Source organism: Lates calcarifer, linkage group LG2 (assembly GCF_001640805.2).
Source record: "Lates calcarifer isolate ASB-BC8 linkage group LG2, TLL_Latcal_v3, whole genome shotgun sequence".
NCBI classification, from domain to species: domain Eukaryota; kingdom Metazoa; phylum Chordata; class Actinopteri; family Centropomidae; genus Lates; species Lates calcarifer.
The window spans coordinates 5924552-5950908 of record NC_066834.1 but is presented as its reverse complement, the minus strand read 5'-3'; the positions used below and the strand labels follow the sequence as shown (position 1 = coordinate 5950908).

At 40.0% G+C, this 26357-nt stretch overlaps 1 protein-coding gene across 2 annotated transcripts in view; it reads left to right on the top strand.

The window, feature by feature from the left end:
- Nucleotides 1–1985: 1985 nt before the first annotated feature.
- LOC108887991 (protocadherin-9) overlaps nucleotides 1986–26357 on the top strand; it is a 183126-nt gene continuing 158754 nt past the window's right edge. For both annotated transcript variants that reach the window (XM_018683761.1, XM_018683759.1), the window contains exons 1-2: nucleotides 1986–2817; nucleotides 3329–6476. In XM_018683761.1, coding sequence (XP_018539277.1) covers nucleotides 3441–6476 — 3036 coding nt within the window. In that variant the 5' untranslated portion in view covers nucleotides 1986–2817; nucleotides 3329–3440. The remainder of the gene's footprint in view (nucleotides 2818–3328; nucleotides 6477–26357) is intronic.

Genomic DNA, 26357 nt, shown 5'->3' with positions numbered 1-26357 from the left:
AATTTGGAATTAGGAGCTGTGCAGTTGCAGCATTTGCTGATGTGAACCCCTTCTGGTGTCTGAGCCAAGGTCGTGTGACACATAATCACAGTGGAAACCAATCACGATAGTAATGATAGAGATTGCTTCATTCGTAAAGCTGAACTTATCTTTAAGGTGCAATAAATAAGACCACAACACATCTCTGGAGATTTGATAGAAGTGGTGATGAATATGGTTGTCTTAACAATTACTTTACAAGATGTTGGTATTTTTGGCCATCAAAGCGTACTTTCTGTCCAGTGCCTCCAATCACAGCACACCTTAGAGACCTGGCAGTATTCTTGTTTTGCAGAAAAACTCAAGACACACACACTCCCAGCGAGCAAGTAAAAGCAAGCGTTGAACTCGAAATGACTCTGTACCACTGTACACAGTTATGTTGTCACTCTATCCTCCACATCAGCGCATCAGACTTTAAACTGAAGTGACAGATCACTCCTTTTGCTGCTCTCTCTCTGCAAAGGACACTGATGGCTGGATCCAGAAGCAGAAAGGTCAGGCCACCAGGTTGGTTGAGCTAATGGACTGCTGACCAGGCAATAAGCCAGCCTCTCAGGGGACATTTGCCGCCTAGTTCTCACCTCGACAGTGTGGGTCCCATGTCCTTTGCATCAATATTATCACCATTTGCCCATGACGGGGCTTATTCTCACTTTTGCTGCCCCTTCATTCACACTTTGCTTCTTACTGAGTCACTAATCGTGTCATTCACTCTGTGGTCACTTCTCACACTTGTTGAAAAGCATGAACTGGAGTCTTGATTCATGAAATGTGCCAGTTGGTTATGCATGGTGAAGATTTAAAAATTACAGCAAAGTTCAGGTATTTGTGAAGGTCCGCCTCAAGATGGCAGTGTTCACCATGGCAGGCTAATCAGCCTTTGAGCTCAACAGCTTGCCTCTCTCAGCAGCAGCAGCAGCACAGACAGAAAGCCGTGGATGAAATTGAGGGTTATCTACTGCATTGAAATTAAGTAATGATTGGATGGCAGTGGGTATTAAATGGCTGGATCTGTATGGCTGACTCTGATTTCCATTTTATTAAACCTGCTGTTTTCTAGTTACCCCGTGTCACTTCTGACTCGTCATTTTTTGTGGGGGGGAACTCGGCTCACTTACACAGTTCAGCCTCCTCTTGTTGCTTTGAAACTTGTCAAGTAAGATCATCTGCAGTTACGGGCAATTCCAAAGTCACATCACAGCCTCCTCAGATCATCACAGCCCTAGCACGAGGCAGTAAACTTAAAAAGAACTGCAATTCGCCCATTACGCAAAGAGCACGCGCCACATGCTGCTCTATAGCTTTGATGACTGAGATAACTGTCAAGGTTATTTCTTACGGACAAATGCTGATGACTGGCTGCAGGTTGCAGGTTGAAGTGTGGCGGACAGAGCGTGAGGATCCACCCCGTGCAAACATGCTTAGACAACGGCTTCTCTGTCTAGAGTCCAATTATTAGTGACTCTCACACAAAGCTTGTATTGTAAAGGCTTCTGTTTATTCTTGGGGAGTCATGTCCACGGGAAACCGTTGTAGTGCATCTTTTTAATGTGCTTCAGTCTTGTGGCTTTTTTCTGTCCACCCCAATTAGTGTAGCCTACCTGACAACAGCCTAACAGGTTGGCTTGTGCTTTTGATGCGTCCCTTCAGAGCCAATGACTGCTATCTGCCTTTACATAATCATCCACAGTATAAAAGCAAGAGCACGGACACTCTTTTTCCCCCTACATTATCATCAGCAGCGCTAGCAGCTTCATCATCATCATCGTCATCATCATCCCCCTCCAGCCTCGGGGTTTTGGTTAAGCGTCTCCGCAGCCTGCAGCATCTTCACAGAGCATCTCACCGCGGACAGCCCTCCGGTCCGCATTAAGTGACGTGACTCAGGGCCAATCCTGATGCTGCTCGGGTTGCCGACGCCACTGAACGAGAGGGGCGGTGTCCAATGGCGAGGGTCGGCGGGGTGGGGGGCGTCGGTGTGGTGTACTTCACCACCCCTCCTATGGGTTTACAGAGAGTTAGTGCAAGATATTCTGCTCTGGGAGTGAGAGTGCAAGGATAAACGGCACAAACACGCTGCGAATCGGTGTCACTCTGAACAGCCTTTTTATTTAGGGTGGTATCTCCAAGTAGGATCGACCCTGAGATTCCAAACCTCTTTCTTTTTCTTGTTTTTGCATAGATGCCTTCATGATCTTTTTTTTAACCTTGTGTCTGCGTCGGTTGATTACTGATGGAGCTCTGTGAACTTGAAACATGACGGGACACGAGTGTCTCCTTTTGCGTTCACCTCGTCGGCGCCTTCACCTTAACAGGTAGCCGGGGGAGAGGGAGGAAAAAAAACGCCGGTTTTCTCAGGACGTGTACGGGAGATGAGCATTGATTTCGGGACCCGCTCTATTGGAAGACACCGCAAACCACTGACCACCTGGCTGTGTCTGCTGGAGAGCAACGCTGATCACCGCAATCACCGCGGGTCGCACAATTAGATCCTGTCCGCTCCTGAAGTTAAATGGGGGAAAAGGAACTGCGACATATGCAGCCTCAAATTTACCCCAGTTTGTGCAACCAGCTGCTTTTACCCAAAACCTGTTCTTGAGTCTGATTACTCCTGCGGGGCGATTATATATATATATATTTTTACCTCTTTCCTGGACCCAAAGCCAGATCTGACTGAGAAGGATATCTTTACCCGAATAAGCTCGTAGGCACACTGGATGAGAAGACTATGAGCTGACACACTCCAGTTTTTCTCCTGCGCTGGAACGGATTTGGGTATGTAAGATAAGAATAGGTCTCAGTTGCCCACTAAGAATTCAAAATCTGACTGAGCTTATTTTGTAGGCTTCATTCATGCGTACTCATTCGTTTAGGAGCCCACACACAGCTAAACCTCTTTAATTTTGTCAATTTAAGTGTAAAATTAATAAGACTGTGTAATGTGTTGTGAAGTTTTGTGGCCACGGGGGGCTCGAGGCGCTGAAAATTGCAAGTGACCATAAAAATGTGTAGGATTTAGAAAGGGAGCCACAGACATCAATGGCTGCCTAAATGGTTACTGCAGTGTTTTTGTAGTTTTCTATGAATTGCTAATTAAGGCCTGTGGGCAGATTTAATAGAATATTATAAAATATATGTATGTATATATATATATATATATAGATATATATAATAACAACGTGGACAAAACAGCTGACTGTGAGGGGTGGGATTGTTTGTTATTAATTTAATTATTGTGCATGGTGGAGTTATTTCACTGAAGAGAAACTCTGTCATATATTCATAGGTTTGTCTGTGGAAGATTCCTGCCATCACATGCAAGGAGTCACTGCCTGTGACAGCGTTGCCTAGAAAGAAACCTTTGAGTTGTGAAGGCTGGAAACAAATTTCACACTGTCATGGATCTAAAAGACTATTACCTGTTGGGCACCCTACTTGCCTGCATATGGCTAGATCCTTCAATAGCTCAAGAGCTAATCTACCCCATCAGAGAGGAGTTGCAAGAAAATGTCCTCATTGGAAACATACCAAAGGACCTAAACATTTCCCACACAAATGCTGCCACTGGGGCAAGTGCTAATCTGGTGTACCGGCTCGTCTCCAAAGCAGGAGATAACCCACTCGTCCGTGTTCTCAGCAGCACTGGCGAGATATTCACAACATCAAACCGAATCGACAGGGAGAAGTTGTGCCCCGGTCCGTCGTTTGAGGACAGTGAGTGCTCCTTTGAAATTGAAGTAGTCATTCTGCCTAATGATTATTTCAGGCTGATTAAGATCAAAATAATTGTGAAAGACACAAATGATAATGCCCCCATGTTCCCGTCCCCTGTGATCAACATCTCCATCCCAGAGAACACGCTCATTAACAGCCGCTTCGCCATCCCTTCTGCCACTGACCCAGACACTGGCCCCAACAGTGTCCACAAATATGAGCTGATCAACGGGCAGAGTGCCTTCGGCTTAGACATAGTAGAAACGCCTGAGGGGGAGAAGTGGCCCCAGCTCATTGTGCAGCAGAATCTGGACAGGGAGCAGAAGGATACATATGTAATGAAGATCAAAGTGGAGGATGGTGGCAGTCCACAGAAATCCAGCACTGCCATTCTACAAGTCACAGTAACAGATGTCAATGATAACAGACCGGTGTTTAAAGAGAGTCAGATAGAGGTGCATATACCAGAGAACTCCCCTATTGGCACATCCGTTGTGCAGCTTCAGGCCACAGACGCAGACATAGGGGCAAATGCAGAGATACGTTATGTATTTGGGACTCAGGTGCCTCCTGCTACAAAAAGACTCTTTGCATTAAACACAACATCTGGCTTAATTACAGTGCAGAGGCCTCTGGACAGAGAGGAGACTGCTATTCATAAGCTCTCTGTTTTAGCTAGTGATGGCAGCTCTAGTCCTGCCAGAGCTACTGTTACCATAAATGTGACTGATGTTAATGACAATCCACCTAATATAGACCTGAGATACATAATCAGTCCCATTAATGGCACTGTTTTCCTCTCTGAGAAGGATCCCATCAATACTAAGATTGCTCTCATCACAGTGTCAGACAAAGACACTGACATCAACGGCAAGGTCATTTGCTTCATAGAGAAGGATGTGCCCTTCCATCTCAAAGCTGTGTACGACAACCAGTATCTGTTAGAGACATCAGCACTGCTTGACTATGAGGGGACCAAGGAATACAACTTTAAAATTGTAGCCTCTGACTCTGGAAAACCAAGCTTGAATCAAACTGCATTGGTAAGAGTGAGGCTAGAGGATGAGAATGACAATCCACCTATTTTCACTCAGCCAGTTATCGAGCTGGCTGTTATGGAAAACAACAAACGCGACCTGTTCCTCACCACTCTCAGTGCCACAGATGAGGACAGCGGGAAAAATGCAGAAATAGTATATCAGCTGGGACCAAATGCATCCTTCTTCGATCTCGATCGCAAAACCGGGGTCCTAACTGCATCAAGGGTTTTTGACCGGGAGGATCAGGACAGGTTTCTCTTCACTGTAACAGCAAGAGATAACGGTACACCCCCTCTGCAAACGCAGGCAGCTGTTATTGTGACTGTGCTGGATGAAAATGATAACAACCCTAAGTTCACACATAACCACTTTCAGTTCTTTGTGTCGGAGAATCTTCCTAAGTACAGCACTGTGGGGGTGATAACTGTGACAGATTCAGATGCTGGAGAAAATGCTGCTGTCTCTCTCTCCATACTCAATGACAATGAGAACTTTATACTGGATCCTTACTCTGGGGTGATAAAATCTAATGTGTCATTTGATAGAGAGCAACAGAGCTCCTACACTTTTGATGTCAGGGCTGTGGACAGTGGCAGACCTCCTTGCTCCTCAGCTGCCAAGGTGACCATCAATGTCATTGATGTGAATGACAACACCCCCATCGTCATCTACCCCCCCTCCAACACATCCTTCAAGCTGGTTCCTCTCTCCTCTATCCCAGGATCTGTGGTAGCAGAAGTGTTTGCTGTAGACGGTGATACAGGGATGAATGCAGAACTCAAATATACCATTGTTAGTGGAAACAACAAGGGTCTGTTCAGAATTGACCCTGTCACAGGGAATATTACTCTGGAGGAAAAACCAGCAGTGACTGACATAGGCTTACACAGATTGGTGGTCAATATCAGTGACCTGGGGTATCCCAAATCTCTTCATACGCTGGTGCTAGTATTTCTGTATGTCAATGACACTGTGGGCAACTCAACTCTCATATATGATCTCATTCGACGTACCATGGAGACACCAATTGACCAAAACATTGGTGAAAGCAGTGAAACTTATCAAAGTGGTGACTATTTAACCATAATGATAGCCTTTGTTACTGGCGCCTTAGTGGTGATTATCGTCATCTTTGTCACTGTGTTGCTGCGCTGTCGCCATGCTTCCAGGTTCAAAGCTGCACAGAGAAAAAAACAGGGGGCTGAGTGGATGTCACCCAACACAGAGAACAAGCAGAACAAGAAGAAAAAGCGCAAGAAAAGGAAATCCCCAAAAAGCTCCCTGCTCAACTTTGTCACCATTGAGGGGAACAAACCTGACGATCCTGCCCACGAGCCAATCAACGGAACCATCAGCCTGCCAACTGAGCTGGAGGAGCAAGGGATTGGACGCTTTGATTGGAATGCCACACCTACCACTACCTTCAAACCGAGCAGCCCTGACCTGGCCCGGCACTACAAATCTGCCTCGCCACAATCAGCCTTCCACCTCAAGGCTGACACGCCAGTCTCAGTGAAGAAGCATCATGTGATTCAGGAGCTCCCATTGGATAACACATTTGTTGGGGGCTGTGACACCCTTTCCAAGAGGTCCTCCACAAGTTCCGACCACTTCAGTGCCTCAGAGTGCAGCTCCCAAGGAGGGTTCAAGACGAAGGGGCCCATGCACACCAGACAGCAGGTAAAAGAGCACTTTTACTGGTCTATAAGTACTGCCTATAACTGCCCTGTCCCACAGTGCTAAAGTGCCAGTCTAGATTAGAGACTCACTCTAAGTTACTGTGAAGCAGCAGAAAAGAGTGCAGGAGACATACTGCTTCAGCAAGTTCCATTGTTTCTTAAACTTAAAAATGAAAAAAGAAGTCTCTTGAACAACTGCTAATTAATGGAGTTGATTATGGACTCAACAATCACATGCATAATTTTGGGGGAATAATTATAGACTGATGTTTTGTCATCAATATATATTTAATTCATATTTAACTAAATGCAAGTGGGTGAGTGATTGCCTTGCCTTATTTTGTCTATTCAGCACCCAGGTTAGATCACTGGTAAAATGTACCAACATAACATTAATTGTGACTCAATGTTCTATGTGAAAGAAACATTTTTTTCTTGCCTATCTACTCAGATTGCTGTTTTCATCATAGATAAATGCTGCACACATTCTCCAAAAAAGAAAAAAAAGAGAAAAAACAAACAAACAAAAAATTAGCTGACTTTTCACCTCTCTCCTCATAAAACTCTTGAGTGTATTCATGTTTTTTGTTTGTTTCTTCGTTTTGGTGTGTATTGTAATATCACAAAACACTGCAACCTTTTCAACACCTGCAGCAATAACAACAGTCAATAATTAGTCTGCTGCGGTGGTATTGTGAATGTCACTGTAGGCTTTGCCACATCATCTAAGCTTGAATTAAATGCCTCCTCTCAAAGCACAGTAGCGAACTGAGTGAAGCTTGTCTGGAACTTGATACACATCCAATTCAAAAAGGATTAGCCAATAATGAGCCTCAAATTTCAACGTAATCCATGCTGCTTTTTATCAAAGCCTTATTAATTTTTCTGCTAATAAAGCACCACTACACAACACACAGTTCTAATCTAATGGAACACACGTGGACAAATAACAGGGAACAGCAGAGAAGAGGGAAGAGGGAGAAAGAGTGCAGAGGGAGAAAGGGAGGCAGAGGGAGAGTGTTGTCAGTGGGTCAGGCTTGATGGGTGGTGGTACTGAACCTTTAGGTGGCAGTGTTGCGCTGCATGGCACAGCCTGGCACTACGCCAACCTGCAGTGGACTTATAAATGCAAGGGAGGAGAAGAAAGGAGTGAAACCTATGTTGGTGTTCTTAGTGAAATACTCTCACCTAATGATGCAGAGGCTGCACAGGGAAGATTGATAATGGCAGTTAGAGATTTGAGTGATAAGATCTATCCGGAAGAGAGAGTGGAATTACAGGGGTGACACTGTGCGACTCCTATCAATGCATACCTCCGGATCACTGCATCTGGGGTTGCATTTAATGTGTTTCTGTGTGAGAGGTAGTAGTCAAAAGAGGCATTCACTTTGGCGTCATTTGCCAGGTGCTGTTGGTGTGTGTTTGAGAGTGTGGTTGGTGATGTGTGTGTGTGTGAGAGAGAGAGAGAGACAAGATAAGATGAGGCGTTGAAATGGGTGATGGTGGTGGCAGAGGGGATTCAACCCTAGAGGAGGACACATGAGATATGACACTATACTGTAAGCACAACTTCATTGATTTGCTCAGTCATCCCACAATTCCACACAAGATTTATTGGAATCAATAATTCTGACAAATGATTCAAAGATGCACACAAACAGAGGCAGTGTGTTCTATATAGTGCCATTGCCAATATAAATAATGCACTGTTGCAGATACTGTTGCTCACACATGTTCCTCTAAAATGTTCTGTACAATATGATTAATATTTTTCTATGTATTTGTGGAAAGCATAAATCTGATCTTCTTAGGAGCTGAGGGTTGAAACTGACCTCAAGTTTTGTCTCAGTCTACTTTCTTTTCGCTTCTTAATACAAAGCAGTTCAGTCAAGTCTCGCCAATCTGACCATCTTCATTCAATACTATCACCTATTTTTAGAACCCAGAACATGAAACATCACATCTTACAATCATGTCATGAAATTCACACATTCATAATCAAAAAACTATTCATGTATGTCATGATAATACAACATTATTTAGATCTAGACAGACCAACCACTATAAAAAGTAGATATGCCTCACATTAGCAATATCTATGAATTACTCAAATGAATATGCACTGATATATTTTGACTGCACACAAGGGCATACTTTCTTATCTCGGTTTCCTTACTATCATGAGAAAAAGTAATTTTCTACCTTACCACTATTAGCTAAAGTTTCAGGGCATATCTGTTTGGTTCTTAGTAATGATTACTCCAAAAACCTCTCACTGATAAAAATTCCAGCTCATATTTGAGGCTAAATGGCAGTTATAGATTATGGTAACAATAAGTGCACTGACATATTTGACTGGATAAAGCAGGGTGTGTGTATATATATATATATATATATATATATATATATATATTTATATATACACCCTTTTTTTTTGCACAATGTGGCTGTTTATATTGACGTGCATGTCATTCTCTCTTTTTTTTTAAAGTCTGCCTTTATATTGAATAAGAACAGACAGGAGATTAACTGTAATTTAAAAAAATAAATAAATAAAAGTCAAAAATACCAATTACCTTTGAGTGAATCTTTAAACAGACAGTATATCCAAAAGGTAATATCATTGGATTATCACATCATATTCCCTGCAGAGTAGAAGCGCTTTGGAAAAAGATAAGAACTCCATTATTGAAAGACTTCTTATATATACATAGATAATAAAAATGAGACATTTAAGTTATTACCAGTTATTTTTGAGTTGTAAAATAAGGTGCTGAATTGTTGTACCTTATAAAGTATCACAAACGTATACGATAGAATGATGACATTGAGCACTTACATTGTTGCCTTATGAGTAACAAACCATCAATCACCCATTGCTGCCTGATGTTGATGTGAAATAAGCAATTAATTGAAAAAGGACGCTCAAGAGAAAGACGCATGAAGCAGACTTGAAAATCCTTTAAAATTGACCCACAAATTGAAAAGCCATTTTCCTCTAGTTCTCAAGAGTCACTTCTATGCAACATCAGCACCAATCAATGAATAAGGAAACTGAAAAGAACAAGTAAGCAGGGAAAAAGACGTGGAGAACAGCAGCAAAGCAGGAAGGTTTCAGTGGTGTCTTCCTCTCAGAGAATATAGAACATAGGGGATAGAAATACAGTAGCAGACAGTGTCATCACAGACAAAAACGCCTACTGGAATCAGCTTTATGGAGACCCCAAACTCTGCTTATAGCAATAGGAGCAATCCTTGCCTTTCTTTTCTTTTTTTCCACTTATTATTTACCCTCCAGGGACCTACATTAGTGTAAACAACGCTGAGGAAAAAAGCATGAAAACACTGTCCTAGTTTCACAATGCAACACAAGCATCTAAGAAACCAAGTATAATCTGTGCTATTTCACCATCAGTCTCACTTCCTCCTTTCAGTGGTCGTAGACATAGATGTGGTTCACTAACATAACATGAGCCCAGTGGCTACGCATTAACCATGTACTATACATCAGGCTCATGTTGTGGACACATGAACATGGTTTTACTGAGGGGGTGCAGGTTTTAAAAGCAGTCACGGAGAGAGAGACGGTGTATGAGACATGCTTAATCAATTACATTCCATATTTTAACTTCACACTCTTCACCATTAACCTTTAATAAATCCCATGGTGAATGTGAAGGCTGTTTATTTTCTGTTGAGCATATATACATTGACACATATATTCTTGCAGATACACAAGATGCGTATTCTTTCCCCTCATTTTGTTATGGTAATATACATTATATGTTGTGATGCACAATTATGGGCCCTATATGGGGGCTTTCAGTTGTGCAACCATGTGGTCTGAACACCTCATGTGTAAAAAAGCATAATTGCTGTAGGTTATTAGTGCTTTTCTTGCATGGCAGAGAAGATGCAAGCACTGAAAGAAGCATGTACCTACAGTTCATTTATCCCACACTGCTCTGATGTGCTCTTCTTCAGCACAAATCATGTCTTAGCTCTGGGAACAGAGTATAACAGCTCCCTTTTGTGCAGCTTCACAATATTTACGGCACATATAGAACAACTGATAACATATTCATATCAGGTTTACTCAATCCAAATAATTCTAGATATTTTTGCTTTAAATTGTGCGTAGTTTTTCTGTCTGCATCCAACTCGCTCATTTTCTGTCTTGTTGTCACCACTACATTAAAATAAAGTTGTATTACATGTCAGTCACAAAAAATGAGCAGGCTATTAAATATTTCAGTAGATGTATTCAGTTTAAAGTGAAAGATGTGAGAAAGACCTTTGAGGAAGAACAGGGAATCTTTAGCAGAGTATTTCTGGAGTTGTCTTGTCAGTACATTTAATGAATGGACATTCTATGCAAACAGGAGTTTGTACAGACCATTGTAATTATGGAGCCTTGGGGGAGTCGTCCTTCTTGTGCAGGTTCATTTGCCACATTAATAAGGGGATTAGTAGTACGTACGGGGGCTGATGGCAGCAGGAGAAGTTTGAGAAGATTAATGAACTATGACAATGTTGCACCTGAGGGGAAAAGTCTGTTGCAATATCTTCTGGGTTGTGCTGACACAGAGTTTGGCGGTATGAAAGAGGAAGATGGAGAGAGGCCAGTGATTGTTGCCGACTGTGATCATACATCCTTTTCCTCAGCTATACTGTCACTTCTATGGGATACTGTGCTTGTGATCTCTTACACTGAACATGTCAATGACACTTTCGACTGAAGATGTTCCAGCAGATTTAAAATTTTCTTGAGAATAAAGACGCCAACTTGTAAAATCTCATTGTTTTTGTGGATATGAAAAGAATGTTTAAAGTGGATAAAAAAACTAGAGAGACGTTAATTAACCAAATCTTTGAGCAAATTTTGTGTTGTCTACAGTTGGGTCTGTTGCCAACATCATTTTAATAATTAAGCAAACTACTGGTAGATGCAAGAAGAATAACCTGACTACTGCATTCTCTTTTATTGAGTAAAATGTAACAGATCCTCAAAACAAACATAGCTATCAGGAGATAGTAAGCCAATAAGTCTGTGAGTGAAGTTTCTATCAAAGCTTTAAATCATCAGTGGAAGATTTGCAGGGCTCTTTACTACAGAGAGCATTGTATTTCTTTAAAAAACTTGTCATGTCCTCTATGTCTAGGTGGGTAAAAGGAAATGAAATGGATTGCGGGCTATACTAAGGTAGTGGGTGTGAGTACTACCAGAGTAGATTATTGCCCCAAGGGGGATCCAGTTTTGTCTGCACAAAACAACAAAATAAATCAAAGCTCCCTGTTGGTACACTGGCTGAACTGTGGAGTTCATTTATATGTTTTTATTTTCCTCTGTTGAGAAAAATGAAGTGCTACTGATTTTTAATATATTTATATATTTATTTATTTATAGCCTTTTTTCCCTTTGTTGTCTATTGTTAGAGGCAGAATTGTCAAAACACAGATGATGGCAAATTACCAGGAATTACATTTGATTTTTTTTGTGAACATTTTTTTTAATTTTCATGTCTGTTTTAACCATTTTCATCCATGTGTTGAGACACTGTACCTTTCCTTGTCATTACACTGTTTTATTCTGTAAAACATATACAATACAGTTTTGATAATGACAGAAATTGTCATATATCGAAAGGCCTTATGGGTGTGTGCATATGTGATTTGTTTTTTTTTTTTGTTCTTAGTTTGTTGTTTGTCCATCAATTTTGGCTGGCAACCCATTCATCTCAAATTTATCATCCATTTCTGCAGTTTCTCAAAGCAAATTGATTGATGATCAATCTTCAGGGAGTTTGCTTTGTGAAATTAATGTTTTGCATGCACAGAAACCAAAGTCATTGTGGCTTTTGTGGGACTGTCATTACTTAATTCATCTCCATTTTTTTCACTAATCCACAAAACACATTTCCCATTTTTCTAAGGCAATCAATCAAGTTGACATACTAGCTTCATATTTATTCTAACACTGCATGATGAGAAAAAGACAAACTGCAGCTCAAAACACTTAAGGTATCAACACTGCACCTGAATTCTCGCAAATTTACCTTAAATATAAGAGTAGAGGGTGGAAGAAAATGTTTCTTGACTGCTTGCTTGTCTACAAAAAGAAAAAAAATGATATAAAAAGATGAAGTTATGATGCTACTTCATTGTTTGAATGCCCTCCCCACCCCAACAACCCATCTCCCCTTTCCACTCCTCACATGGCCCCTCCACCCACTCCTTATCTTTCCCCGTCTCCAGCCCACACCTTTCACCCATGTTTTATCGGGGTCAATGCCGTTACATGCAATGTTAAATCACCAAGGGTGTGTTCACCTTTGTGTTCTGATCATTTGTGACAGATGAGGGTGCTTTGTGTTCAGCACGTAGTCCCACTTTTGTCCTGATACAGTCCCATCTCCCTTTATCATTAGCGAGAGATGGGGGTGTGCGGAAAAGATGGGTGAAGTGGTGCTGTATGTCCTGACATGACAAACCCAGAGGGAGACGTGTCCTTGTCATTGGGTTGTTGTGTAAAGTGACACACAGGCTGCTGCTCTGTCACTAGCGTGTGCCAGTGTCTAGACTAATAGTTGTGATAATGGCATTGCCAGCCAAAGCCGCCCTCCAGCAAAGAGCCACACTTGACTTGATATGTGACTGCCATTGACTGCTTTGCCACTGGGCCCCATAGCTCACAAAGACTCTGTAACCCTCATCAATGTAAATCTTTCTTGTATATATGAGATGTTTCATGTAAATTGAACTCCTGGTAATCTTGCCTAATGTGCTGTGTTAAACAATAATGAACTTGTTTTATTTTTCTTTTGTTTTATTTATTTGCCCTGCTTTCTCTTTTTCTTTTTTGTTTTTTCATTGCTGGGTATACATTAATTACATCTGAAATAAACTCTGCCAATTTATTCAGTACATTGCAACTCCTATTCTGTTTTTAAAAGCTTTATTTGAACAGTGCTATTCTACCTTTATAATTTCATAATAAATGTTTCAAAGAGATCATTTCTTTCTTGTTTTTAATTCGTCCGTTTGTTCTCCTTCTGTGATGTTGTGATAAGACCGTATGTATAAACTGGGATATGTTTTAGTCAAGCTACCATGTGTGAACCAGTTCTAATCAGCATTTGCCTGTAAACAAGTGCTTCAGCTGATTATAATGCCAAGTTGTGTATTTTAAGAAGCAAACAGATTTTCTCGTTTGACTGAATCCTTATGTGAAATGATGCACACAAAGTCACTGACAAAGAGCCAATGTAATAATTGACTTACAGAGAAAGTTGGATTTTAGTTTAAAGTTAATTTAAAGAGGTAATTTGGTTTGGAAGAAATTTACAATTTCTCTCCTGAAGAGTCACATAAACACATATTGTCTATATGTCTCTGCGTGCAGTTTGAAGGTATGCTGAATATTGAGTTTAGCCTAAGTGACCTAAATACATGAATGTCAATGGGATCATGTTAGCAGATACTCTCAAACATCTGTTTCTAAGGGTACTAGACTAAAACTCAAGTCTGTTTTAAAACAAAAATCACATGCACATATTTTCATGGACAGAATTACTGGTTTCAGTCATTTTTATTCCTGTCCATTCTGGTCATGAATGGATTTTCTTCTGTTGAAGCTAGCATGCTAACCAGCTAACTGTGACTCACCCTGTCTTGTAACACCTTTGTGATAGTGAGTCACTGAAGCCTCTAGTCTGCCCTCAGTCCAACATAAGAGGACAAAGTGGTAGCGATGCCCGTAGGCCGTATTCTAACCCCTTGTCTTGTAAATGTAACAATAACTAAGGTTAATGCTGTTAATGCTAATGTAAGCTATGTAGCAATAGAAAAAAACTTATATACATATAGCACCTTTAATACAATATGGGAAACAAGAGTCAAAGTTTTTTTTCCATCCAAAAAGGCATGCTTCCCCCGAAGCTAATAAGAGGCTTCAGCTGTCTGAATCAGAGTCATGTGAATATCTTCCAAAGTTACAGTCTTTTAAATGTGAAATTCCCGCTTTCCCAGCCATCTCTAACATTGGAGTTGTTCTAAGAATTGATTTCTTCATAACCAGTATGAATAGAAGGAATCATCACAGACACCAGTAACTCTTTCAATGTGTATATGGGCATTAAAATCAGTTTTGTTGACAATTACTCACAAAATCCTTCTACTGCATTAGTTTAGAAGCATTTTCATACTATACTGTGAGTATATGTTTATACTCAGCTGATGTGGCTGTGAGCTACATGTGGATAAGTCTCTAACATAAATTCAAACAACATGACTATTTTCACTATTTTTTTCTGACTTTGATTAAGAGGAACATAGAAACAGAAGAATTACACATTACAACTGAGTTTTCCTTTCCTGCACTTTTTGTATCGCTTCTTTACTCTTGCATACTTAATTCAGTTAGGATTTCATTTTGATTAGTGAAGATTTTAATGTTAATATAGTAATATCAACAGTAAAATTAGCAACTGGAATTTCCTAACCCACACCATCATCATCTTCATCATCATCACCACCAGCATCATCATAACAAACAGTAATACACTCAAAATGTATTGTATATTGTGGTCATCTATGAAAATACTAAGGAAAAGAAACACTGTTGTAACAATGTTTTTTTCCTTGCAAGAGCTGACTTTTTGTAGTGATTCTTTTGGTTGTTAATCTCCAGCTACCTTCCAGTTTAAGAAGTATAGATATGTCACCTCTTAACTGGTTTTTGCGGGGGGGATTTCAAAGTGCCACGCCAACACATCTATGGAAAGTAGGCCTAACTCAGCTTAATCTGTCCACTCTGTTTGAAAGCCAGAAGCAGAGCTTAGTCTGCATTTGAGTGAGGACGAGGGAAAAAAGAGGATAAATAAATAAATATAGGCTTTAAAGTTTGACCTCATCTATACGGTCACTTTCAAAAAGCTGTGTGCACTTACTGACTGGAATTTGAAACCTGACTCCTGACCCAAAGTATAATCATATTGCCTCTCCTTTTCAAAAAGAAAAACATGGGTGGAAGGGTGGGTGTGGTGGTGGGCAGTGCTAGTATTGCATCCCTGAACATTTTATCAGAATATGTTGTCAGTATCAGCCAGTATCTCATGTGGCCAGATTTCCAAATTTAGTGGAATCCATGTGAAATGGTAAGACACCATGCAGATAGCATGGATCAATGAAAACACTTTTGAATGCAATGAATCTGGTGAATTTATTGTGGCAGGTTTACTTTTTTTTGCTCTTGCACAGACTACATTTGCAGGCAGACAATGATAGTAATGGTCTCAGATGTGACCTCTATATGCATAGTGTGGTTAGTAAAAGAATATGAATAGTCAGTCCTTTTTCTGTACAGAACATTTCTTTAATTAACATGCCTATGGCAAAGTGTCACACATAAGTTTTGCCAATGAGAGAGCAATTAGCAGATAGCATGCAAGACAAAAGTCTTTTCTCACTGAGGATTTAAACTGAACCACACCAGCAACTGGTTGCATTATATTCTGGGTAGATGTTTCACAGAAAGCCTGTGTAGGCCAAGCAATGGGCATACTCAGTCTTTGTAGCAGATTTATAAACCCCTGTGTTCACATTGTTATGTTATACAACTTTGTCATCATGAAATTGAATGCACATGACAGAGCATGACATCCACTCCCAACAATTATCCACACAGGGATGATGTCACATGCCTTCTTAACCTTGTCTGGAGAGAAACCAGACTAATTCTGTCCTTGGTCTTCCACCAGCTATGTCCTCAAAGCAGTCCTTGTTTCATTATGCATAGCCATTACACACTGGTATGTATAGTAAGCCAATAAAGGTAATTGATTGATAACCTATAGATGGTCAAACACATAATTCATTTGTAATGGTTGAAGAAGTATTCAGGTCTTTAAAGTAAGAAAATGTAGCAATTCAAAAATGTTACTTAAACAAAAACAGTGTTATCAGCAAGGTTTACTTAGGTAGAAAGTAGTAGTGATTATTATGCAGATAAATGTGTTATATGAATATGATATGTTCTCTCACTTGTTAATTACTTTTCATTAAATTTGCTAAATCATTAAATGTAAATGTAAATGTGAATTAACATGTCATGAACATTTTACTGTTCTATCTGGTTGAGGTGAAGCTGATTTAACTCAGTTATACAATGTTGGTCTGTTGACTCTGCAGCAAAGCTGAGATTGGTAGAGGCATTATAACCATCTTTAATGAGTTTAAAACATTTTTATTAAAATTATAATGTTTAAAGCTTTATCTCATTATGATAGAAGCACATACTGTAAAGGTAAATTCCTAAATATATGTTGTGTGTATTTTGATAAGTATGAAATTTACAGTAAATATTGGAGAGGCCAATCAGACTGTTGCTATAAGAGACTGGAAAAAAAAGAAAAGAAAAGTAAGTGAGAAAATTCAAGAATATGAAAATAGAGCAATGGACAGTGAGTTGATATCTTTGAAGCCAGGTGAGTTATGATAGTGAACAGTTCAGAGATAAAAGGACTCTAAATAGACTGAATAGTCGACTTTAGTTTTTAGCAGACGTACTGTCTTCACTGAATATACTAACATATTTTACGTTCCCAAATCTTTTCATAAATTGACAGGTGCTTTTTGAACACAGAGTGCTGGCTGGGAGCTTCACTAAATTAGTAATCTGCCTGACACCATTGCACTAAATTAAAACCAGGATCAGTCAGACACTTGAAGAGGGCCCAAGAGTTTGAGCTTTGTTTTTCTTTTTTATTTAATGTCATGTTTCCCTTTAATGACAGTGTGGTCTAGTCCCACTGACATTTTCCTCTAGTGTAATCTTTCCTTAACCGGTGTCTAGTCACTCATATTTTCCCTTTAGGGGAGAAAAATGAAGAAAGGTGAGTGCATTTCTCAGACTGAATCCCCAAATGTGTTTGACTCTAGACAAAGAGAGAAACTATTTTCATTTTCACCCGTAACAGCCCAGAATCCTCCAGGACAGCAGTGAGTTATGCAGTGCTGCTGCAGGGAGGGGAAAGCCCATCCACTGTAATGTATGTATAAGATTCCTTTATTTAAGGAAGGTGCAGTGGTCACACCACTGGGAGCCCAAGGCAAATGTTACTTTTCTATTTCCCTTTTGTTTCTGAAGACAGACTGACATATGCATACAACCCTACCTACAAAAAGAGGGAGAAAGTGGCCAAAAGGTTACAGAAGTGAACTATTGACCAAAAGGTTGCTGGGTTCATCCTCGGACAGGCAAGATAAATTAGACTGGGGAAGAGAAACCACCACTGAGGTGCCCTTAAGCAAGGCACTTAACCCCCGCTTGCTCTGGTGGGGTTGTTCAGTGGATAAGGCCATTGTTGTACTGGGCAGCTTCCAGGTGTGGATGTGTGAACCTGTGCGAGTGTGCAGCAGGATATTCTAGGAAAGGAGCATTTGTACTCAGTAAATCTACCCTGAATAAATAAATAAATAAAAACATACCAAGAAAAAGAGACATACTGTACATTGAGCTGTATTCTTCTCTTCTGTATGCTCTGTTGACAGAGGATTGAAATTGAACTGCTAATTCTGAGCCTTTTATGCATGTCAGTATGATATTTAGATACAGTCCTCTTAGGACTCGGTAGTTGCCACCACGTGGTTTCTTACAGGAAACACATTAGACTAAGAATAAAGCAGAAAGATGATTTTATGGGGATTTTGAAGGATTTCCATTGAAGCCCATAGTAATGAAAAACATAGAAATAAAAGGGACACATTAAAAATACAACATCGCTGTTGTCCTTACAAGCACAAACAGCTTGTTTCTGAAAATACAATCTTTAGTGCTAAACTAATGTTTGTGATGTCATATTGCGGCACTTTCCAGATTTGTTGCATTGGCAATAAATTAATGTGCACGCTTAAACATAGAAAAAGACAAACAACAAAGCTCACATCTACGTCCAGATGTGATCTTTAGATGTCTTGGCAAAGGCATTGGGAGGCATTGTGAGAGGTTTGATCTTTCTGACTGAACTGTACCACGTCAAAGAATTACATATAAATTATTCCCCATGGTGAATTGGATAAAGAACATTGATTAATTGGTGTTAAGACTAATTATATATTTCCTTAAATCTGTAGTACATCATTAATAGATTCCCTTCATCACAACAACAAAGAGCAACAACACTTAGCATGTGATTTTCTCTGCTGCTGCTGAGTACAATGAGAGATATGAGTGAATTAGTAGACATACAATGCTCTTCAGGGAGCTAATTAGATAAGAAGTTGTGATGTATGGCTGCTGGAAGGATGTGTGTCAACCCACTCCGGTTCAATGTATAGACTGCAGATTTGTATTGATTGTATGCTTTGTCCTGTGCCTCAGGCATCAGCACGCTACAGTGTAAGCTGTGTGTCTTGCCTTTGTCTAGTGAGTTGAGCAGATAAGGGTTGTGATAAATCTGCCCAAGAATAAGCTGTCATAGAGGTGCTGCACATGGGAATATTTAACGCAAACATAAAATATGGCTTGTCTGTTGTTTTATTGTCGAGGGTATAAGAAATGGCAGGGTTTTAAAATACTCTCACCTCCTTATTTTTGCACTTTTCTACCTCTGCAGCCCTTGCATGCACAGGAGCTTACAGTCCTGCTCATCTTTGTTAGAGCCATGGAGCGGACTAAAAAAGGAAAAGAGGAGATGCTTTGCACGGAATGGTGAACCAGCACCTTATCGCCACTCAGTAATATGCAGAGGTGTAAAACATTTGGCTAGCTTATTTAGATTAAATGATTTAGCCCTGGTTGTGCAGAGTTAGCGAGGGCTGAATCAAGTAGTGTGTTGGGGATGAGGAGGGAGGAGGTGAAAATTGGTTTCCCCTATCTTAGAGCACACATAGAGACCCAGTCTGGTTTCCTCTCTCTCCACAGTTTCCCCTCTGACGATAACGTGCCCTGATAATGGATATATGCACCCAGATTTATTTTCTATTTCCTGCCACAACTTCTTCTTTTTTTAATGTATGAGCTTTATGGTTGCTTTCAGTTGTGACATTCGGAAGGCAGAGCTCCAGTACCAGAGCAAACAGGGGAACATTTGCAGTGTAGAAAATACAGGAGGAAGCTCTTTTGAGGGCTGCAACTTTTACTGTAACATATACAAGGAGGCTCTAATGGAAGCTCAGATGCGAAGGAAAGGAAACTTTATCCACTCTGTTGATTTGTCTGCCTTGGTTGTCTGCCCACAGAGTTTTTATCCCTCTTATCATCTCTGAAGGAAACTAATATAGAGCACTAAATTTCAGGAGTTTCTCTGTTGTTGGAGTGGACTTTATCATAAGTTTGCTGTGGAATCAAAATGAGATATAATACAAAACTTGAATCAAAGTTAAAGTTAAGCATGAGAGATGGTACAGTGACGGACAAGACTGGATGTAACATCACAGCCCCTCGTTTGCCCCCATTTCCCCCCGTCCCTCTAATCTTTAAAAAGCTGTGTCTCCGTCTGTCATGTGACATGTGACCCCACTACGTGCTTGGTAGGGTGTTTCAGTGTCCCAGAAACCAGCCCAGCCTCTGTCCCGGGAACAATGAGGTTCCTTCACTGCCACAGACTTGGACTGTAGTTGCCCCAGGCCATACATCACATGGAATCCCCCATGAATGGTGTGTGTGTTTGTGTATTTGTGTGTGTGTGTGTGTGCATGGCATGCTTGTGTGTGTGTGTTGGTGTGCTGATGATGGGACTTTATTCCCTCAACACTTATTCAACACTGCTCTAAGCTGTTCACCCATAGAGATCAGTGGCTGCCTTGTTCTGGTCCATATCTTCACAGTAGGAAGTGTGTGTATGGGTGTGTGTGTGTGTCCACTTATTAATAGCCCAGCCTCTGGGATGATATTCATAACCAGAGCAGGACAGAGGGGATTTAATGTAACACACTGGGCAGATTGGACTGATTAATATCTGAGAGGAGCATGTTCTTTGATCTTGTGTTTACTTTGTGATAGGAACACACAGTATGAAGCCATGTCTGTCCTATGGACAAAAAAGGCATTATTGATTAGTAATGGGCACGTGGTTTGTAGAGCATCTATTATTTTGTCATGATGCTATAGCTATATATTATTAACACTTTTATGGTGTATGCACTGCTAAAAATATATTTATCCAGTACAATTGTACTATATATATATATATATCAACTTTACTTTTGTAGAATCAAGATTAATTCTCATGCTAACATTGCACTGATCTGCCTTGCCTATAGCCTACTGTTCCAATAAAGTATCATCAAAGTCTTTACAATACAGCATGTTACCTTATCATATGGGAAAGAAAATATTACATATGATCAAATCACACTATATAGGCACATGGACATGTATAATGTTTGTGTGGAATTATGATTTAGCAGTATTAGATGTTACATTTCACAAGTTTTCAATTATGGGGGGGAAATATCTCTACATCTACTGGATGGACTGGCACAGATATCCATGCTGCTTAGGTGCTATATCCTAATGACTTTGGTGATCCCCTGAGTTTTGCAGTTGTGTCAACATGAGGCTGACATTTGTGAACTGTGACTAAACAAGTAAATAAAGTAAATTGTATCAGCAAGTGTTAAATGGATTGTGATTAAGTTTGTTCCTCAGAGGATTAATTATAACCACTTTAGTGATACCCTGATGTTTCATTTAGGGCCATCATCGTGGTCAAATAATAATAATTTGTCCATTCTGTCTTTGGTTCATATAAACCTGTCATCAGCCTAAGCTGTACTTTCTCTTTACCATATAAATTATATACAGATTCTCACAATATTTCAGTGCAATTCATAAAATAAAATGATCAAAACAGAATCTATTTCTAAAGCAGTCATATTATTCTCTTGGTAATGAAACACTGGTTTGTTTTCTTAATAATAGATATTTGAATCCTTTAGACTTTATCAGTTTAAAAGAAAAAAAAAAGCATTTGATGTCAGCGCTTTCTATTCTGCACCTGGGTGCCTGCATTAGGGCTTCACAAGAAGGAATCCTTTCTTCTTGTGTGTGTGTGTGTGTGTGTGTGTGTGTAGGTGTGAGTGTGTGTGAGTGTGTGAGAAGGGGGTATGGAGAGGTCACTGCTTTAATTGAATAATTGACTGAAAAACTCTATCTTGCTAGAAAACATAGTGACATATAAAAAAAAAATGGTCGAAGTCACTCACTTGGAAAACCAGTCAAATTGTCAATGAACCCTAAAGCTAAAAAGAAATGGCAACAAGTATTTGCTAATTAGATGAAGGCTTCCTCCATCATCCCTCATTGTGGAGATGATAACAACGCACAGGTTTGTATTTAGTTTCTCAATTCCTTAGGCTTTACCAAATGCCATCTCTAATTTTCGACGAAGATCTGGCCTTGAAGGCCCTGGTAATATCAAGCACAAACAATCAATCCCGGCCAATCTCTTGAGGCCTTAATGGACTTGGAAAGAATATTAAGAGGTTTTGTCTGCAGAGAAGCTTTCTGCCACAGCAGTCGTCCCTCAGCTAATTTGTGTTTGTGTGCCAAGGGAGGCCACACACTGGGACTGCTGTAACAGGCTCTCAGTCCTACTTTCTGAGGAGCTGCTGCCAGGCCAACAAGCACACATACAAATATATGCTCCCACATAGACACAGAAAGACTACATGGGCGTCATTTTACATTAAATCAAACAGTTTTTTGTCAATAGCATAAATTTCAACAAGATATTTTTGACTATTGGCTCCAAGGATTTCATTCTTTTGTGTTTTGGTGTTAGTACTGGGCTTCTGTGACAGTCATAAGACTGTCCATAATGCTTTTTCTTTTTTGTGTGTAAGGCTGTTGCAAGTGAGACAGAGGGAGAGGGAAAATGAGAAGGTGGCATTTTAGGATGCCAGGCTGAATGTGGGGTAACCATGAAAATGTTGGATTGCTGCCCAATCCCTGGGTGGTGGTCCAGTTGTAAATCTGTCTTTTGTTACCACACATTGCTAATGAAACTAAACACCACCCTAGAAGTGTCACCACATCTTAGCCTTACTTCTCTGTTTAGCATGAGAAAAATCAGCACGGAGAAATCTAATTAAAATAGGCTATTGTGGCCCTCCTATCCTAGTTATTAGGTTTTCTAGAGAGCGCCTGTCTATGTGGTATGAGATGAGCGGGTTGGCTTAAGATTCTGACTTAATAGTAACCTTACATTTGTTTTTTTCTTTTTCCTTCTTCCCCTGTTCTTCTTTCTCTGTCAGTATTCATTTTCTATCTCAGCTTGAGTGCAGGGATGAGACCACAGGCTACCTCAGAGACAAACTCATCTTTACATATATGTATTTTTTCCTATCGGAAGATGAAGAATAAGCCATTTTACTATTATTTTATTCCAATTTTTTTTCTTACCCTTGTATCCTGCCCCTTTCTAATTATCATCTCCACATTTCCTGCTCCATTTCTTTCCTGTTGCTCCACTCGATCTGTTCTCCTTCTGTGTTCCTCAGTCTTCTTTCTTTAAATGCCCGCATTTCATTCCTTCCTACGTATTTCTCATTTTGTTCTCTAATTTATTTCTCAATTTTCATCATTCACCATCTGCCTGTCAATTTCCTTTCACATCACCCCTCTCTAGATCCCTGTTTGTTGGAAGGCAACATTTCAGCGGCCCAATTTCGCAGTATTCCACATTTTCTTCTCCTCTTGTTTTCAATATGCACTTACCCAAAGTGTATAACACAGTATATAACTATTTGATTTTACCCACCTGAACCTTCCTCTCTAAGTGGCTGCTTAGCTGACTGCCAATTTAGAGTTTAACCTCAGGAGAGGAATGCTATTGCCAGAGAGGCAGATGGTCAGAGGCGGAGGCAAAAGATGCTGGGAAATTCATCCCTTAACCTCTAATGCCTACTCTGTCATTCTGTCCATCCCCTCTCTTTATTTCTGTGGTTTTATGAGTGAATGAGAGTGAGGGGTGAAAAGAAAGACACAGAGAGGGAGAGAGAGAGAGAGGGAGGAGTATGGAGGATATGTGGGTGTGTTTGCAGGGTGGCAGCAGCAGCCCGTGCACTCAGAACCTACTTCACAACCCTACCTGCATATTTTAAAGCCCTCATGCAATATTGCTTCTCAGTCTTCTGCTGTTGTCTGTTGCCGCTCGCACCAATTTTCTGCCTCATTGTCATTCATGTGCAATCTGTTTGTTTGGCTAACCTCCTCGCATTCAGACCATCTCAGCCGAACTACTTCATGTCCATGTGTCACTGAGTGTATTTTGTGCTATCTTTTGTATTATCTGCATCGCCTTGGTGATCGGAAATACTGCAGGACTTCTTTACAAGCTCAAGTCTTTCACAGCTTCTTGAGGTGTAAGACTGCAGAAATGATTAAGACTGCAACAATGAAACCCTCCATGAAGTCTTACAATCGCACAACTGCTTTCTTTGCTTTGCCTCAGTAAGTGGATGCCTTTACAAAAGTGTTTAATTCTTCACAGATAACCTGTACTCTTGCCTCATGGAAAGATTTAGTGGTAGTTACCTTTACCTTACCTTTGCACTGATTAAAGAAATGATTTATATCTGCTATTTCGGTTGCATATAACCCAGCAGGAAACCCTCTTATTGTACACCAAGCACACAGACATATTCTATAATCTAGTCCTTCTTATCCATATCTTACTTTTTCTAATTACCATCTGCAATGTGAATTTATCTCGGTCGGCTTTCCGCACCATTTCATGCTTTCACATCAGCAGGTATTTTAAAGTAATATATATATAAACCTTTAAATGTTTCGGTGTTATAAAAAGTCCAGCGCAATACACATTACTTTAAAATGGCATTGAACAAATATTAAGCTAATCTACTGTATATCACAAAGGGCAAATTGTTTTGCATACAGTCCCTGATATTCTTAATGTAGCCTTGTGAAAGAAAGTGGCACACCTTCACAATTCTTCTTTTGAAAAGCCTGCTGCACAGGATGTTGCAGTATCATGCCGGAGAAAATATTATTCTAATTCATTCTATAGTCTGAGTGCAAGATGACTAATTCACAGATATTGTTTTTCTTTTTCATAGAATGGAAAAAAGTGCCACATTTAAAGGTCCAGAGGCAATTTGTCATGCTGAAATTCAAATAAAGATGAGACATATTATAACCCTCCCGGTAAGGATATAGTAAAATATCCAGACCTTAGAATTGTACCTATTTACTCTGCCTTATTATAAATGCTGCGGTAGTTCTGCTGTGCTTTGCTGCTCATGTCAGAGCTTGTATGGTTTCCAATGGTAACCGGGCAGGATAAGAGGATGAAAGGCTCATTATAACCCCACTGAGTGAAAATTAGCCCCTCTCTCTCAATAGTGCACTAGCCTCTTCTTCTCTGGACAGTCCTACATATCTGTTGTCATGATAATAGACCTCTTCTCTGTGAGTGGGGAGGCCATTTCCAGCTCTGTAGGTCCTTTTTCAGTGTTTATGTGCAGTGTGTTTGTCTATTTCATTTCATTGTGTGTGTGTGCATCTCAGTGAGTAACCGCTTCCCTAATGATAAGGTATGAATCACTTTGCACCATAGACTTGCATGTGATTAAAATGCACAGCTAACTGTTACTGGGGAATCACAGGATGATCTCACAGCCACTGCTGTTGGTATGCTAAACATCAGGTGGGTGATGTTTGCATTATGACCTTGGTGTTCTTCTCAAACAGAAAATCTTTTGTGATGATCTGGTTGTGTAAGGTTAGGTCAGGTTATAGTGTGTATGTTCTACTCTGGTTACTGAAAAAACTCCATGTTACCAAGAAAGTTGTGGCTCACACACATATCAGAACCAGAGTTACAATCTCACCTTTCCATCTAAAGTTAGGGTTTGTACAGCGTGATCAATCACAGCATGTTGATCATGTAATAATTTTAGGGACAGGGGCAAAAATATACTCACGATGTTCAATAACCATTCAGTCACATACACACTCTAAATCCTTCTCATTACTGTAACTAATTATTGTGTGAACAGTGAATAATTTTCCATCAAAAAATCCCACTTAAGAACAGGCTATAGCTCAGTACTGAGTGTTTAATTATTTTCATTATCAGAATGCTAGAATCCTGTAAAATAATGCTATGCAAATCCGACAAAATAAGCCCCTGCAAAATAATACCTAAAACTAATAATTTATGTTTTTCAAATACAAATGTTTTGACATATTGTGAAAGAATTCAGGCCTGCTCACAGCTGAGAGTTAATCATTGGCTGTGGTCTGGAATGGAGGAAAAACTTTCAGATTCACTGGATTCACAAGATATTATATTCCTTTATCATACAGACAGAAAGTCACAAAAATCCCATTAAAGACCTGGCAGTTGTTTTGCCTTGCTACAGGCAAAAATGATAGACATTGTAAAATACTGTCCACAGCACATTCGGTTTGGCATTAAAAGTAAAACATCAGATTTCAGCTACAAGAAACATCCATCTTGAAACTACTTTCATTACTGTTGACTGCTTGTTTCTTGCCATCCATGTACAAAGGTCACTTGATGCTGATCCATTTATTCTGTCAGTTTGACTTGACATGTTAACTTGTGCTCTCTAGATGTTCAAAATCTGTAGTGAACTGTATCCAACAATAGCACCTGTATCATCTGCTCCATATGTAACTGAACAGCTGCATCTGACAACTGTAGTAAATGAGCCCCTTATGACAAGAGTGACTTACGAAGTTGATTGAATTTTACCTTTTCACTCAATCTGGGTTACCAGAATTGGTTATTTACCATTGGTAATAATGATCATTAGTAGTCAGTGGAAAAAGCCCAAATGCTCCAAAATAGCAGAAACAGAAATATTCTATTCAATGATCTATGAACACAGA